At 41.0% G+C, this 14,203-nt stretch overlaps 1 protein-coding gene across 1 annotated transcript; it reads right to left on the bottom strand.

The window, feature by feature from the left end:
- Window positions 1–10: 10 nt before the first annotated feature.
- Window positions 11–6,301, bottom strand: LOC117755379 (Golgi reassembly-stacking protein 2-like). The gene is made up of 10 exons (XM_034575144.1): window positions 5,899–6,301; window positions 3,502–3,582; window positions 3,206–3,409; window positions 3,034–3,120; window positions 2,821–2,951; window positions 1,958–2,087; window positions 1,741–1,870; window positions 1,502–1,585; window positions 1,289–1,402; window positions 11–854 (listed from the first exon to the last, which is right to left on the bottom strand). The coding sequence occupies exons 1-10, from the start codon at window positions 5,968–5,970 to the stop codon at window positions 619–621; spliced, it is 1,269 nt and encodes a 422-aa protein (XP_034431035.1). The 5' UTR covers window positions 5,971–6,301; the 3' UTR covers window positions 11–618.
- Window positions 6,302–14,203: the final 7,902 nt, after the last annotated feature.

The following is a 14,203-nucleotide window of genomic DNA, read 5'->3' as shown; positions in this document are numbered from 1 at the left end:
AAGCAGAGGGTGAGATAGAGAAAATACATCAGTTTAATCAAATGGATACTTTTTTTTCTTTGTACAAAACCAAAACAGTTAAATATTTCATGGCTGCAACAGCAAGCAAACCTGCTAATAAACTTGAAAATCCCCATTAATGTAGTCGTGGAGATTCAGTAGTTTCACCCCTAAAGAAAAGATGCAAAGAAACTGAGTTGCACATTAGAAAGGAACCCGTTTACCACATTTTCACACTTGCCTAGAAAGTCCACATCAAGTTTGTTAACATATTACAAAAGAGTTGTGGCCTATTTTTTAGAGTTGTCCTGCAACAGATTTATTTACTCTGCAGAGGAGTTTGAAACATTCATGTGCCTTTATCTCACTGTCAAACCTACTGGACGGGACTACTTTTTTCTTTAGACAACCTTTTCTTAGGATATCTGGCCGTTTAGCTGCATGTGTGAAAAACATCAGCGTAATTCCAGTGTCTGAGAAGGTGGAGTTCTCACACAACAATCTTCAACAGTGTGTAGGAGCAACTTGTCAACAAGAGTAGAGTGCAAGAGTGCAGCTAATAGACTGTATGTTGTAAAGGCTTGAGAGCGAACTGACAACCTCAAACAGTGCTCTCTGCTAAGAGGAGTCTGCAGACATTGGGATATTTATTGATTCAGATGTGGTTGCTGATGAAGAGACTGGCGTTCTGGTCAGTGAACTATTCATCTGGAAGACGGAAGACGGAGATGATGTGTTTTGTGTAACCGCAGCAAATGTGTTCGCTGTGATGGGGGGAAGAACAAAGTCAGACGGAGGCAGAGTGACACCAGGAACCACACCGGGAAGGTTTAGTGGGTGAAATGGTGGAAGACCTGTGGCGTAGAACACAACATAAACAAAATCAGGACAGTGTTTGTGGAATGAAACCATAATTAAAGAATGCAGTGCCTACGTACATCTCTGAGGGGAGGGTTACAAATATATAGAGTTAAATATACAGTGTGATTTTAGTCTATAGTTTTTAGTCAGGCTGAACAATTGACAATCAATTATATCAAAATCCCAATATCTAAAGAGCAGAATTTTTGGGGGGGGGATAAAGGTAGAATGTCACATATCAAATTATGCATTGAAGTGCTACTATCATATCCCTGGTCTACAAATCATATTCTTTAGATAAACACATTTAATGTTCCCATGAAATTTGTGGACGGTAAGAAAAAGAAAAAGAAAGAACTACTGACTTAAAAACTTGATTTTTTTTTTACAACTAATCCAAGTTCACACCAAAAAAACAAGACAATACCTGGATGTTGTAATCCAAATCCAGAAGGCAACGATTGGCTAATGTCTGACAAGGACATTTTGAGGTTTGGCAAATTTGGAAATGGTGGAAGACCTCCAGGTAAGTGCATTAAACCTGTACAAAAGTATATATACATATAAGACAATGTTATGAGTAAGAGTAGTTACAAGTTTAGCCTGGAGAGCTACAAGCACAAGAATAATTTGGACTCACCTGGTATTGTCAGAGCAGGATTGACAGACAGAGGAATGCCTTGTGAGGGGGGGGCTTGGCTCAGCAGTGGAACTGTCGGGTCTTCTGAAAATAGTCATTACACAACATATTGTTGATGACTCCTGGTTTGTACCTTTTCTTTTTGTAATTTTGTTCGTAAACTTTTTTAAATTAATTTCACGTTATCTGCACATAATTAATTCAAACAGCTAATGTTAAACTGTTAGATGAAAGCGTACCTGTCGGTAGAGAGTCATCAGCCGGATTAGAGTTGACTGTCAGGCCGGAGAGAGACTGCTCTAATCCAGTCGATGCAGAAGACGATGATGCAGCGATTGGAACGGTTGGAATGACGGCAGAGAGATGGACCTGGTGACAAGAAATCGTTTTATCTCAGTTCATGCTCACGACATGCGGAACCAAGATGATATCAAAATGATGTTTACTCTGAGTTACCTCTGTGAAGCCATCTTTAGGTGAAGAAGATTCTTCAGGAGTCTCTGCAGGGAAACCGATCGTCTTGCCCTCTGCAAATGGGAGGGTAGGTATCCGGTGCAGGTAGCCATAACCAATCCCACAACCTAGACTGAGGTGAGAGAAATGCAGTGATTCTGTGAGGGCGTCCAAACATTTCACAGAAGCTTCAAAAATCAAAACCCCAGACACGATTTAAGAAACTGAATGAAATCATGTTGTATAGTAGCAATTTAAAATCCTGCCCGGTCACTGATGATTTTCCACACAAACACTATTAAGTCCATGTGTCGATGGACAGGGAAATATTGATTTCTACATTTACTAAGAAAAGCAACGAGATCTAAAAACAGCATGTCTAATAGATATTGGCATAAACTGGAAAACTATGATTCTTTTATTTTTTTTAAACAGGATTAAAGAAGACTTTTCACCAAATGTTAAATGAGAAATTTGAGGGTTTTTTTCAGAATCATAGTTTAAAATATAAAAATACTTTTCAGAATTCTTTCATCCTTACCGAATTACATCAATCAAAAACAAATCATGTTCTGAAAATAAAGAAAACTAAAACAAAACAAATACTTGCACTCACTCCAGACAGAAGCGGGAAAAAAATTTGATTTATATCAGGTAAAATTAAGACAAACTTAATTATTCCTGGTCGTAGTTGAAGCCAATATTTAACATCTACACCTGAAACAGCTTTTATGTCACTGTATGTGCCTTAGACGAATCATTGTGTTCTTCAATTGGTTTCATAAAAATAATAAAACAAAATTCCTGTTTTTTAGCTGACAGAAGTTAAAAGTTCAGGTAGATGATTTCCTTGACGATGGTCATACCTGCCCTCTCCGCCCCATTGACCATTGGGCCTGATGATGACCTCGCGGCAGTTATCTGTGTCCGTGCTGTAGACATACATCTTCAGCTCCTTCCCTTCATGGGTTTCAATGAGGGAGAACAGGTCCTCGCTCTGTTCAGAAAGCAGAGAGGGACGTTGACTAGCTGTCACCTTCATGTCAACACTAGCACTACATCAAGCATCTGCAAAGTACCTCGCTCATAACGGTGTCAGCTCCTATGATGTAGTCAGAGTGGGCCCTCAAACCAGCCAGGGCCGCAGGTGAGTTTGCCTCTACTTCCTGTATGCAAAAAAATATCAAGTAACTCATTCACATTCATCTTTGAGTTTTTTTATGCATCTGCTCTTTTATTTGCAACACTCACCAAGACGTGCCATATGTTTTCATTGGCTCCTTCAAAGCTGCAGAAGCGAATGCTGACGCCCAGCAGCCCCTGTCCTCCCCACATGTTGCTGGGCGTGACGGTCGTCTCCCTCACTGCCATCGACTTGCTGCTGTATAACAGCATCTTGATGGGCCTCTCCACGTTCACCTTCAGCAGCTCTTTCAGGGTGTCATTGTCTCTGCTCTATCGGCGGTCCAAACATTCACATCACGTATGAGACAGAGGGAAGCAGGTCCAGCAGCTACAGGTTGTTAATGTTCTGATAGGAAACTCACCAGCCTAGTCTCACAAATGGAAAGGATGAAATCAAAGAATGGCTCCAGGCCTGCTTGGCGACCGGGGGAATTCTCCTGCACCTGTAAAACACAGCATCATAGAGATAGGACTATAAAGCCTACATGGTGAGACATTAATGTGAAATACTTAATTCTGAGATGTAGGCAAAAGGCAGTGGTGGAAGAAGCACTCAAAACTTTAGCAAAATTACCAATGGAATAAAGCGAAGATACTAAATTTATAGTATAATATTCAATATTCAAAAGTGTACTAAAGTAATTATCATCAGCAAAGTAAATTAAGTAAAGAAAAGTTACTTGGTTCCTGTGACTGATAAATTAACATGACTTATTAGATTGCTAATATTATCACCTCAATTCATAAGTACTAATTCAATTGCCAACATTTCCCACATGTTTACCACCCGTGTAACACTGCTGGAATGGCTGCATCCAGGAATACAAATCAAATTTAGATCAAATAAATATTCAGAAGAATTTAAAAGGATGTCAAAATCTCTCCTATGAGGAGAAATAAAGTATGGTAATAACAAAATACGGTTTATCACTGAATCAAGAACAATAATCAACATTTTTTTAAATCATTGTCATTATTAGACATTTCAGTCTCTTTCTCCTTCTTCCTAATGTCAAAGTGAGACCAAGCTCATGTGACGGCACAGATCATGGTAACTCAAAAACACTTCCTAGAAGATATTTCTGAAGATATTTCTGACATGACTTAACTGGTTATCTTGCTTCTTTGAGCCGCCCTCCCAGTTTGATTAATGCATTTCCTTAACATATGCCACACTTGAACTACAGAACAACTTAACCTAACAGAGGTGACTGCTACTTAGAGTGAAGGTATTTAGCAAATGCCCTTATTCAGACAGGGGTTTTACAATATGTGCAGAGGTTTACTTCTCAATATTAAATTCAGATAAGGCAGACTGAGAATTTAAAGATTAATTATTTATGATTAATCCAAATAAACAGCAACAATTTAAACATGGATGCGAAGATCCAACTTTTCCGTCCCACATACTGATCTCAAGGTATTGCCACCAACAGATACCTGCACACCTCAATAATAGTGAAGTCTTCACCACGCCTCACTGCATCCGGACAAACGTTCCCAATTGTGTATGAGCTAATCACTGTCTGTTATGAGTGAGTAATTTCATTGTACCCATTGTTGTACTGTGCCCGACTATTAAAATTTTACAGGAAACGGTGTCATTTACACAAAGCTTTTAGCCTAAACTTCCTCTGATATCCTCCTCTGGATCCGCGTTCACACATAGACCACAGAGGACATTTAGGCTAAAAAACATGGTGTAAATGATGAATTTGAATGTTGGGGCTTGTGGACGCTTGGAAGATGTATTGTACTGTATTTGAATTGGATTTGGCTGCAACGTTATTTACCTCTGAAACTCCAAAAGTGCTTTGTGGACTCAGACACTTCAACCACCCCTCCATCGGCATATTAGACAGTGAGTAGATTTTCATTTCTGGGTGAACTATCCCTTAAACATTTAGTCTCTGAGAATAATTCACCGATCTCCATGAATAAAATCAGGCACATTTAGAGTACTGATATCAAAGAGTGTGCAACGTGGGACTGTGAAATAATATGAAACAGTAACAGAAGATTGACAACTGAAGATTATGTCTAAATCCACACTATGCGTGTCGTCCAGAGGAGGCCACACCACCTCATCCAACTGTAATAACAGGGAGGTGTACGAGGCATTAATGGGATAGTTAGACGTTCTTTTGTTGGAAATCCACATGTGGGAGCTCCACGCCCAATTTTGCAGAAGTAAGGCAGTGGTTATTCCGGTTTCTCAACAAGGTTATCGCTCTTTAGATACAGTCTATGGTTACCACCTGCACACCATGACACAGAGGAGTTCACCCTGCCGGGCCCTGACAGGGACAGGAAGTCCGCTCATGTCGACCACCACTGCGCATGCGCGTGTAAATAAAGACCCGGTGTCAAATCGATCATAAACAATGATTCTGTTAACAAGCGTGAGGCGAATCAGCTGCTACGTAGCAGAACAACGAGCAGCGTGAAAGACACACACGCAGACATGTGAGGTTTGCGTGTGAATGAACGTTTCTCCAGGTAAACCGGTGAGGGGCGTTAACTGCAACACTTCTTTCACACAACACGACAGATGACAGGCAGCTAGCTGTTAGCCACGAGCTACGTGGCTGATAAACTACAGAAACCTCTCCAGTCTCCCATCGCACGACTTCTACTGGATCCACGTGAGCTTGTTGATATTCACCAGAGGGATTTTAACAGTAATGTCTGCTCCTCCTCCTCCAGGTCCCTGCAGCTAACAGAGTAAACACATGAACACAGCAACATCTGTCTCTTACTCTGAGGACGTGGTAGCCTTCAGTTCCTCCTCCTGGTATCTCGACGCTCTGAGAGAGCCCCATGTTTCCCATGAATGTGTGTGTTTGTGTGTGTTTGTGTGTGTGTGGTTCGGGGTGTTAGCAGCAGCAGGAAGCGGCTCTCCTCCAGATCATGTCCGTATAACAGCGCTGTGTTTCCGGCAGCTCCTGACTCCTGACCGCCTCCACTTCCGCTCCTGAGCAGCAGCAGCAGCAGCAGCATCAGATCTCTGTGGCGGCTCAGTGGCGACAGGACAGGACTTCATTTATCCTGGTTTAGTTAGAGACAGGTCCGATTTTTATTTTCTTGTTTTGCAAAGATGGATTAACAGCTGCCTCCAGGGCCCCCACGCCCTCAGGGACCTTTTAGATGCAGACGATAATATCAGTTATCAAAAGTTTAGTCAAAATCGGGTGCACCACATTGCAGTGAGACAGTTAGATATACAGGATAAAACCAGTCAAGAGTTTTGGAAGGTGAGTGATGACTGTCTCAGCCGTCATCATCCTGTCAACACAGCTCAGTATGTGAAAGAATGAAACAGTCTGAGTGATGGAACAGTGATAATAAGGGATATCATCAATGCTTTGAAGAACACTGGGCTGCAGGAGCAGATTGATGTAAATGTAATTGAATATCTCTATAGTGCAGCCTCACAGTCACCTGACCTGAACATAAATCACCTAAGGAGTTGAAGTGATCTGCGGGAAGAGTTGGTGAAAATCCCTTAACCGAGAATAAAAAGACTCTTAACTGGCTACAAGGAGTGTTTACCAGCAACAATACCACCTATTGTTATCTCTGCCAGGGAGGTTGTGGTTTTGTCCCCGTTTGTTTGAACTTGCTGGATTATGCAAAAACTCCTTGATGGATTCCCATGGAACTCTGTAGGAGGATGTGGTCAGGATAGAGCAAATTACATTTTTGGCGCAGAAATGAAAATTCACTCATTATCTACTCACTCATCTACTCATCTAGTGTTTGAGTCCACAAAACACTTTTGAAGTTTCAGGGGTAACAGTGTTGCAGCCAAATCCAATACAATTGAAGTAATTGGGGACTCATTACTTCCATCACGTTTGGATCACCAAACGTGATAAAACCACAGAGAAAAAAAACATAAAATGCCTCCATACTGCTCCTGTGGTGTCATCCGAGTGTCTGTAAGCCCGGCTATTCAAATTTTACACGAAACGGTGTCATTTACACAAAGCTTTTAGCTTAAACTTCCTCTGATATCCTCCTCTGGATCCGCGTGCAGTGAGACAGTTAGATATACAGGATAAAACCAGTCAAAAACAGTCATCCTGTCAACACAGCTCAGTATCGTCAGTGAAAATCACAGCTTTACTTTTCGAAATGTGTTTATTTATTTTTTCAGATCCCTGCTGCTTATGATCCGATTGTATAATCAAATCCGAGCAAAACCGAAAGCCAGAGAAGATGTGAAAGAATGAAACAGTCTGAGTGATGGAACAGTGATAATAAGGGATATCATCAATGCTTTGAAGAACACTGGGCTGCAGGAGCAGATTGATGTAAATGTAATTGAATATCTCTACAGTGCAGCTGCTCTTATCAAATAATTTGAAATAAACTTGCTCAGTATTGTGATTCTCCTCATTAATCATCGCTTATCCTGTCAGCCTTCTCTCTGCGGGCCACACTCATGATATTTTTAAATACACATTCAAGAGAATAGATATTGGTGTGAAAAAACACATCTCTTCTCTTTGCCCTTATTTTCGAGTTGAATACATTTTTATCCCAGAAGATTTTATTTTATTTTATTATCATCAGTATTTTGATATATTACGTATTCCTGTTTTTTTGTTGTACCTTTAACTTTGATAAGCACTTGGGTCAACCAAGTTGTTTTAAATGTGCTATATAAATAAAGCTGACATTGAAATTGTTGAGTGACAAAGTGCTTCACTAGAGGATAAAACCACAATTAAACAACAATGAAATAATAATGAAAAAAACTATTAAATGCTACATAGTTACTTTTTTTCAATTATTATTTTACAATTGGTCTCCTGCTTGAATTATAAATACCCAAGCAAACTGGTGGCTCCGACGAAGATCTTAAAACATTTCTGACAGACATTTAATTAATATGAGCTGTATATTTCTAATATTTAAAAATGTTTCTTAAAGTGACTACTGTGATGGAAATTTGACCTGGTGAGACTTCTGAAATAAAGAGACTAGAGAATCACAGTCTTTTAAGTAGACTTTATTCCTTGCAAGGAAGGTCAGACAATCATACAGCATGCGAAGAGCATTCTGCAGAGGGAATGACAAAGAAACAGTTGCAGGCGTATGCTTTTTATGCAGATGCAGTGAAGAGATGTGTGTGTGTGTGTGGGTGTGTGTGTGAACTATGTGTTGTGAGAACTCTGTCTGTGAGAACTACTGTATGTGTTGTGAGAACTACGTGTGTGAACTGAGTGAATATTAAAATCCCAGGAGATAAGACACAGACACATGCTGAAGGCCTCCTGGACACAGATGAGCACAGTCTCAGATTTGTGGCCCTGTTGCCATCTTGGCAGTTAAACAAGCAGAAATAGAGATGAATCAGATTTGAGATGAGTCTTCGAACATGTCACATCATATCCATTAACACCGTGGTTTGTTGTGGTCCCAAATTGTTGCTAAATGTCACACACACAACTGGAGACACATCTTGGAAACCCGCCAGTAAGAAGCTCGCTCTTCATCCTCGCAAAGCTTCGACAGTTCACCACCACAGCTCAGGATGTTAATAAAAAGAGCACAAGAAGTGGTAAAGATTATTGAAGTCACTTTACCTGCACAAAAGATATTCAACAATTTTTGGGGGCTTTTATTTTGTATTCACTCCTGTATGTTATAATTCTCTAAAAGGTCCGTCATATTTAGGCAAGGCAAATTTATTTGTGTAGCACATTTTAACAATAAGACAATTCAAAGTGCTTTACATAAAATATAAAAGGCATCATGACAAATTAGTGTTATTTTATTAGATTGTTAAAGCAACACATTTAAACAGATTGTTCTTAAGTAAGAAAGATTCCAGCTTCTCCAATGTGAAAAATTGCTGATTTCCCCCATCATAAAAGTAAACTAAATAAGTTTCAGTGGGATGGAATGGGTGGGGTGTGTCTGTTCGTTTTTTCTGTAGTGACTTTTGAAAATTGTTATTCGTATGTTTAGCGTATATGTATCTGTTTGTGTTTTCATGTTAAAAACGAAATATACCATGAAAAAGAAGCTAATTGCAGAGATCATGTTCATCTTTGGAAAATTACGATGTTTCACTGTATTTTCTGATGTGTTAGGCTTGATGACCATGTCAAATAATCATCACCATCATCATCATCATCATCATCGTCATCATCATCATCGTCATTAGCAGCAGCAGCAGCAGATTAATCAGTAATAGAAACGGTGATTAGTTGCGGCCATTTAAAACTTACATTCTTCATGGTTCCATTGTCACAGATCTTTATTAGCATTCTTTACCACCAGTGAGTTATACACTTTACGTGTTGACACTTGCTCTTTTAAGGTGCAGATAAATAAACTCTGTATTTCAGCAGAAGCTTGCTGACGCCTTAAAACTCTGTGATCACCGCTCTGGATCGCTCTCGAAGATTTATTTCGTCTTCGGCCCAGCGAGGAATTTACAGCTGAAGCTGCAGAGAAAGAGCACTGTGCGGTTGTTCAGGCATTTAAAGCACAGACACGGGGGAGGCGGAGGAGGCGAGGACGACACTAACAAAGAAGTGGCCAGAAATGAAAATGTCCATAATTTGATAAATATCTATAGCTTGCTGGTCTCCCCGTCCAACACCCACTCACACACACATACATACACAGATTTCTGCGAACATCACGAGTGGTTACAGTCATGGTCCCCTCCACTTCTCTTTGTACACCAACTCTCTCGGCTCTGTCATTCACTCACATGGCTTTTCCTACCACAGCTATGCTGATGACACCCAGCTAATCCTCTTTTCCCCCCAATCTGAAACACAGGTAGCAGCACGAATCTCTGCATGTCTGACTGACATCAATCAGTGGATGTCTGCATACCACCTGAAAATGAACCTTGACAAGACTGAACTACTTTTCCTCCCAGGGAAAGGGTCTCCCACCCAACATCAGGAGAATACGTCCCCTTCTCACTCAGAAGGCGGTGCAGGTTCTGGTCCGGGCCCTGGTCATCTCACGCCTAGCCTATTGTAACTCCCTCCTGGCAGGTCTGCCTGCTAGTGCCTGTCTGCAGCTCATCCAGAATGCAGCAGCTCAACTGGTCTTTAACCTAAATTCACTCACACTACTCCGCTCCTCTGCTCCCTTCACTGGTTACCAGTGGCTGCCCGCATCCGTTTCAAAGCATTAGTACTTGCGTACCGTGCTGCGAACGGATCGGGTCCAGTCTACATCCAGGACATGGTCAAACGTTACACCCCAGCCCGTTCACTCCACTCTGCATCTGCCAATCGACTTGTTGCTCCCTCACTGCGAGCTAAACACTCAACAAAATCATGACTGTTTGCTGTCCTGGCTCCTAAATGGTGGAATGAGCTCCCCAATGACATCAGGACAGCAATAAGTCTATACATCTTCGGCCGCAAACTAAAAACACATCTCTTCCGACTATACCTTGAATAAAAAAATACAAATAAAAAAACTTTAGTTTAAACAAAAAAATTTAGTAGCACTTAAATGGCACTTACTTATAGCACTTTGTAGTTTGGCTTTCTTGAAGAAGATTGTACTTTCTTGATTCTTGTTGTTCTGGGTTTGTACCCTCATGGTTGAATGCACTTATTGTAAGTCGCTTTGGATAAAAGCGTCAGCTAAATGAAATGTAATGTAATGTTTGTTTCTTAATGCCGTGCGTGAGGAGTCATTTCTTTGCAGGATGAAAGTGTTGTGTAATAAATACCTGCTCTGTGCTGACATCATGTTCTCTGCTGTGCTGGGAGACAGAGATATAGACTGCTAAGTGAATTAGAAAAGCCTGTGTTAAGATGACAGAGCACAGGAGCCAAACACGAGTAAGCAGTTATCACGTCCTTAATGTTGTTGTTCATCATTTTAATTTCAGCAGAATCAGGCACATGTTTCCTGTCCGGTTCGGACCTATAGATCCTATTCAGGAGAGAAAGAAATGCAGCCCCCGCTTGAACGCTTTAGAGCTCTGGATGACATTGTGCGCTATAATCTTGTGCCGGGGTTGTTTCATTCATTTTGATAGCAATCAGTGCACAAATACTTGTTTAACTGCAGTGTAATTGCTCCTGGGCTCATTTATAAATTCTCCAACAGAGACATTTATTAGCAGCGTTTCAACTTCAACAAGCGTCACATTAGGTTTACACTCCCCAGCCGTGGAAGTTACAGTCTCTGGACTATTAATCTCCTGCTTAAAATTTACTTTCTGCCAAGATTCATCAAGCCGTGGACATGCAGTCAATAAGAGGAGGCTATTTAGATAAGTGTGACCCATTATAATTATTTCAGAAGTCGGAGGTGTTGCAGTTTGTTCTGTTATCGCTGCTTTGCTTTGTCAAGGGGACAAGCTTTGGCTGGAATTTGAGAACAAACTGGACAGATCACAGATGCAAGTACACACCTTTTACACACAAGAGTCTTTGTAAGCCCCAGGAAGAATTTGCACCGATACAGACCCACAGTTCATTCAGTTTTGATCAAAACAATTTGCAGTAGTCAAAAATAAAGTATAATTAACTAAAAAAGATAGAAATGAGTAGTTTGAGTTACAAAGCTATTTTATATCTGTTTCATTGTACTGTGCATTCTGTTCATCTTAATACTGTGTGCCCTTCCCTTGCTCCTCTTTTCTCATAACATGGTTCATGTGTCTAATGCAGTCTCTTAGCCCATGTTTCTGCCTCGTCATTCCCTTCAAGTCCCAACGATTCACAAGAGAAAATTGATTATTACTTGATTCTGAACCCAAGTTGTAACTTTATTTCTTAAACTCTGTGTCAATTGCATGTAGTTAGATTTCGTGTCTCCATTATCAAAACACCTTTGTGGCATTGTGTGAAAAGTAAATATGTCTGGATGTGGACAGCAACACCACCAATAACCTTTAAATTCCTCAAACATAACAGCACAATTCTTACCAACTGTGAATTATACATAAATAACAGTAAACTTCTTTCTTTTCAAAAAGCCATTGCTTTGGGTGTAAGACTGGGGGGAAGGGCTGGAAGGCAGCCTGCAGTCAATATCATCATCATCATTTCATTAGACTTGCCGTACACAATCGGAACGTCAGTATCTATCAGGAAGCTAATGTGGCAGTGATTCCCACGGCTGGGGTTTGTATTTGGCACATCAGGAAAATCACTGACATGATTCATAGTCATAAAAGAGAGAGCCGTAACTCGAGTAAGAAGGAACAGATGGGCGAGCGTCCTGCAGCATGTTAGAGGAAACTTTGCATATATACAAAACATGTTTGTGTGGAAATAAAATAAAGACAGTCTAGAGAGACAGTGTATATTTTTTTGAACCCTCCCGGAATGAGGAGATTATAGCCGGTCCTCACTATTTCAAAGGGCTGTTAATGGATTTAGACTTGCTTTTAGGGGTAAAGTTATGTTTAGGTGAGGATAAGAGTTTGGTTCACTTTAGGGTTCGGTTTGGACTTAAATTAGGGTTAGGGTTGAGTTAGGGTTGAATCAGGGTTGAGTTAGGGTTGAATCGGGGTTGAGTTAGGGTTAGGGTTGAGTTAGGGTTGAGATAGGATTTGGTTGAATTAGGGTTGAATTAGGGTTGAATCAGGGTTAGGGTTGAATCAGGGTTAGGGTTGGGGTTTGTGTTCGTGGTCTTCATTTCTTTGCACTGGCCTATTGATCCGTTAGAGTTGGCTTGAATTACGGTCAGGGTTGAGATAAGGTTAGTGTTGAATTAGGGTTAGGGGTGAATTAGGGTTAGGGTTGAGTTAGGATAAAGGTTGAATTAGGGCTATGTTAGGGTTAGGGGTTAGGGTTTGAGTTAGGAATTTACTTTGTCAAGTGTAGGGTAATGGGCTTGGGAATGCATTATGTCAATGAGTGTCCTCACAAACGTTTATTTATATGTGTGTTTCTGTGTGTGTGTGTGTGTGTGTGTGTGTGTGTGTGTGTGTGTGTGTGTGTGTGTGTGTGTGTGTGTGTGTGTGTCTGTATGAGTGTGTGTGTGTGTGTGTGTGGGTGAGTGTGTCTGTGTGTTTGTCTGTGTGTGTGCCTGTTTTTCAGTGTGTGTGCCTGTTTTTCAGTGTGTGTGTGTGTGTGTCTGTGTGTGTTTGTGTGTCTGTTTTTCAGTGTGTGTGTGTGTGTCTGTGTGAGTGTGTCTGAGTGTTTCTCTGTGTGTGTTTGTGTGTGTGAGTGTGAGTGTGTCTGTGTGTTTCTCTGTGTGTGTGTGTGTGTGTGTGTGTGCAGGTGTGAAATGGAGGGTGAACAGACTGGTGCAGAGACAGACAGTGCTTCACAGTCTGGTGTTCAGAGCCTCCTCACTTCCCCTGCAGACACAGATGCTCCTGCAGAAACACAACTGCTCCCACTACCCATCATTTACCGACCTGAACAAAAACTGATGGCGATTCTGATCGTTCATCACATAACTGCTTAATACTATTTATATAGTTTGAGTTATATAGAAACCTGCTATTTACATTCTTTTTTGATACTTCCCCATCGGAATAATTATCAGTAAGGTTTTTTGCATAGTTTTGAATAACTGATATTTGCGTGGACTTACTTCGTGTGGTCATTCATTCACATCCAGAGTTACTAGACTGTGACAAACTACAGCAGCCGAATGTCTGATATCATTTGCATTTAATCATTATTGGATTCTCCGACACCTGCTTCCAAATTAGCCATGTCATTACACTATGGCACGTTTAACCGTCGGTGATGCTGCCGTCCTCAGAGCGATCAACAAACAAAAAAAATAACCCATTCTCCTTTTAGATGTGACTATGAAGTCAAGGGTTATCATTTTGATTGCACCATTATGGGTGGTTATTCCTTTAATCCTCTGTTCCCCTGGAACTTTACAAAGCAGCCAGGGACACCGAGCCTGTAATGATTGCTGCACTCAACCATGAAACAAAGAAACAGCGTCTGCCTGGTGGAGGATGGGAGCAGAGCCGCCGAGAGAGAGACTGTCCCTGCGCGACTGTGTCGAAATAAAACGCAGCCAGGCAGAGCGCTGAAATAGCCTCTGGGGGGGGGGGGAGGGGGGGGATTGTTAAGAGAGCACAGTGTAATG

Source organism: Hippoglossus hippoglossus, chromosome 21 (genome assembly GCF_009819705.1).
Source record: "Hippoglossus hippoglossus isolate fHipHip1 chromosome 21, fHipHip1.pri, whole genome shotgun sequence".
Lineage (NCBI taxonomy): Eukaryota > Metazoa > Chordata > Actinopteri > Pleuronectiformes > Pleuronectidae > Hippoglossus > Hippoglossus hippoglossus.
This window is presented reverse-complemented; position numbering and strand designations above follow the sequence as displayed.

Excerpts from the sequence above, each read along its gene's own strand:
- LOC117755379 (XM_034575144.1), bottom strand. The coding sequence starts at position 5,970 with ATGGGAAACATGGGGCTCTCTCAGAGCGTCGAGATACCAGGAGGAGGA. Across the intron at positions 2,088-2,820 it reads CAATGGGGCGGAGAGGGCAG|TCTAGGTTGTGGGATTGGTT; the intron begins GTATGACCATCG and ends CTCTCACCTCAG. Across the intron at positions 1,403-1,501 it reads TCCTGCTCTGACAATACCAG|GTTTAATGCACTTACCTGGA; the intron begins GTGAGTCCAAAT and ends ACTTTTGTACAG.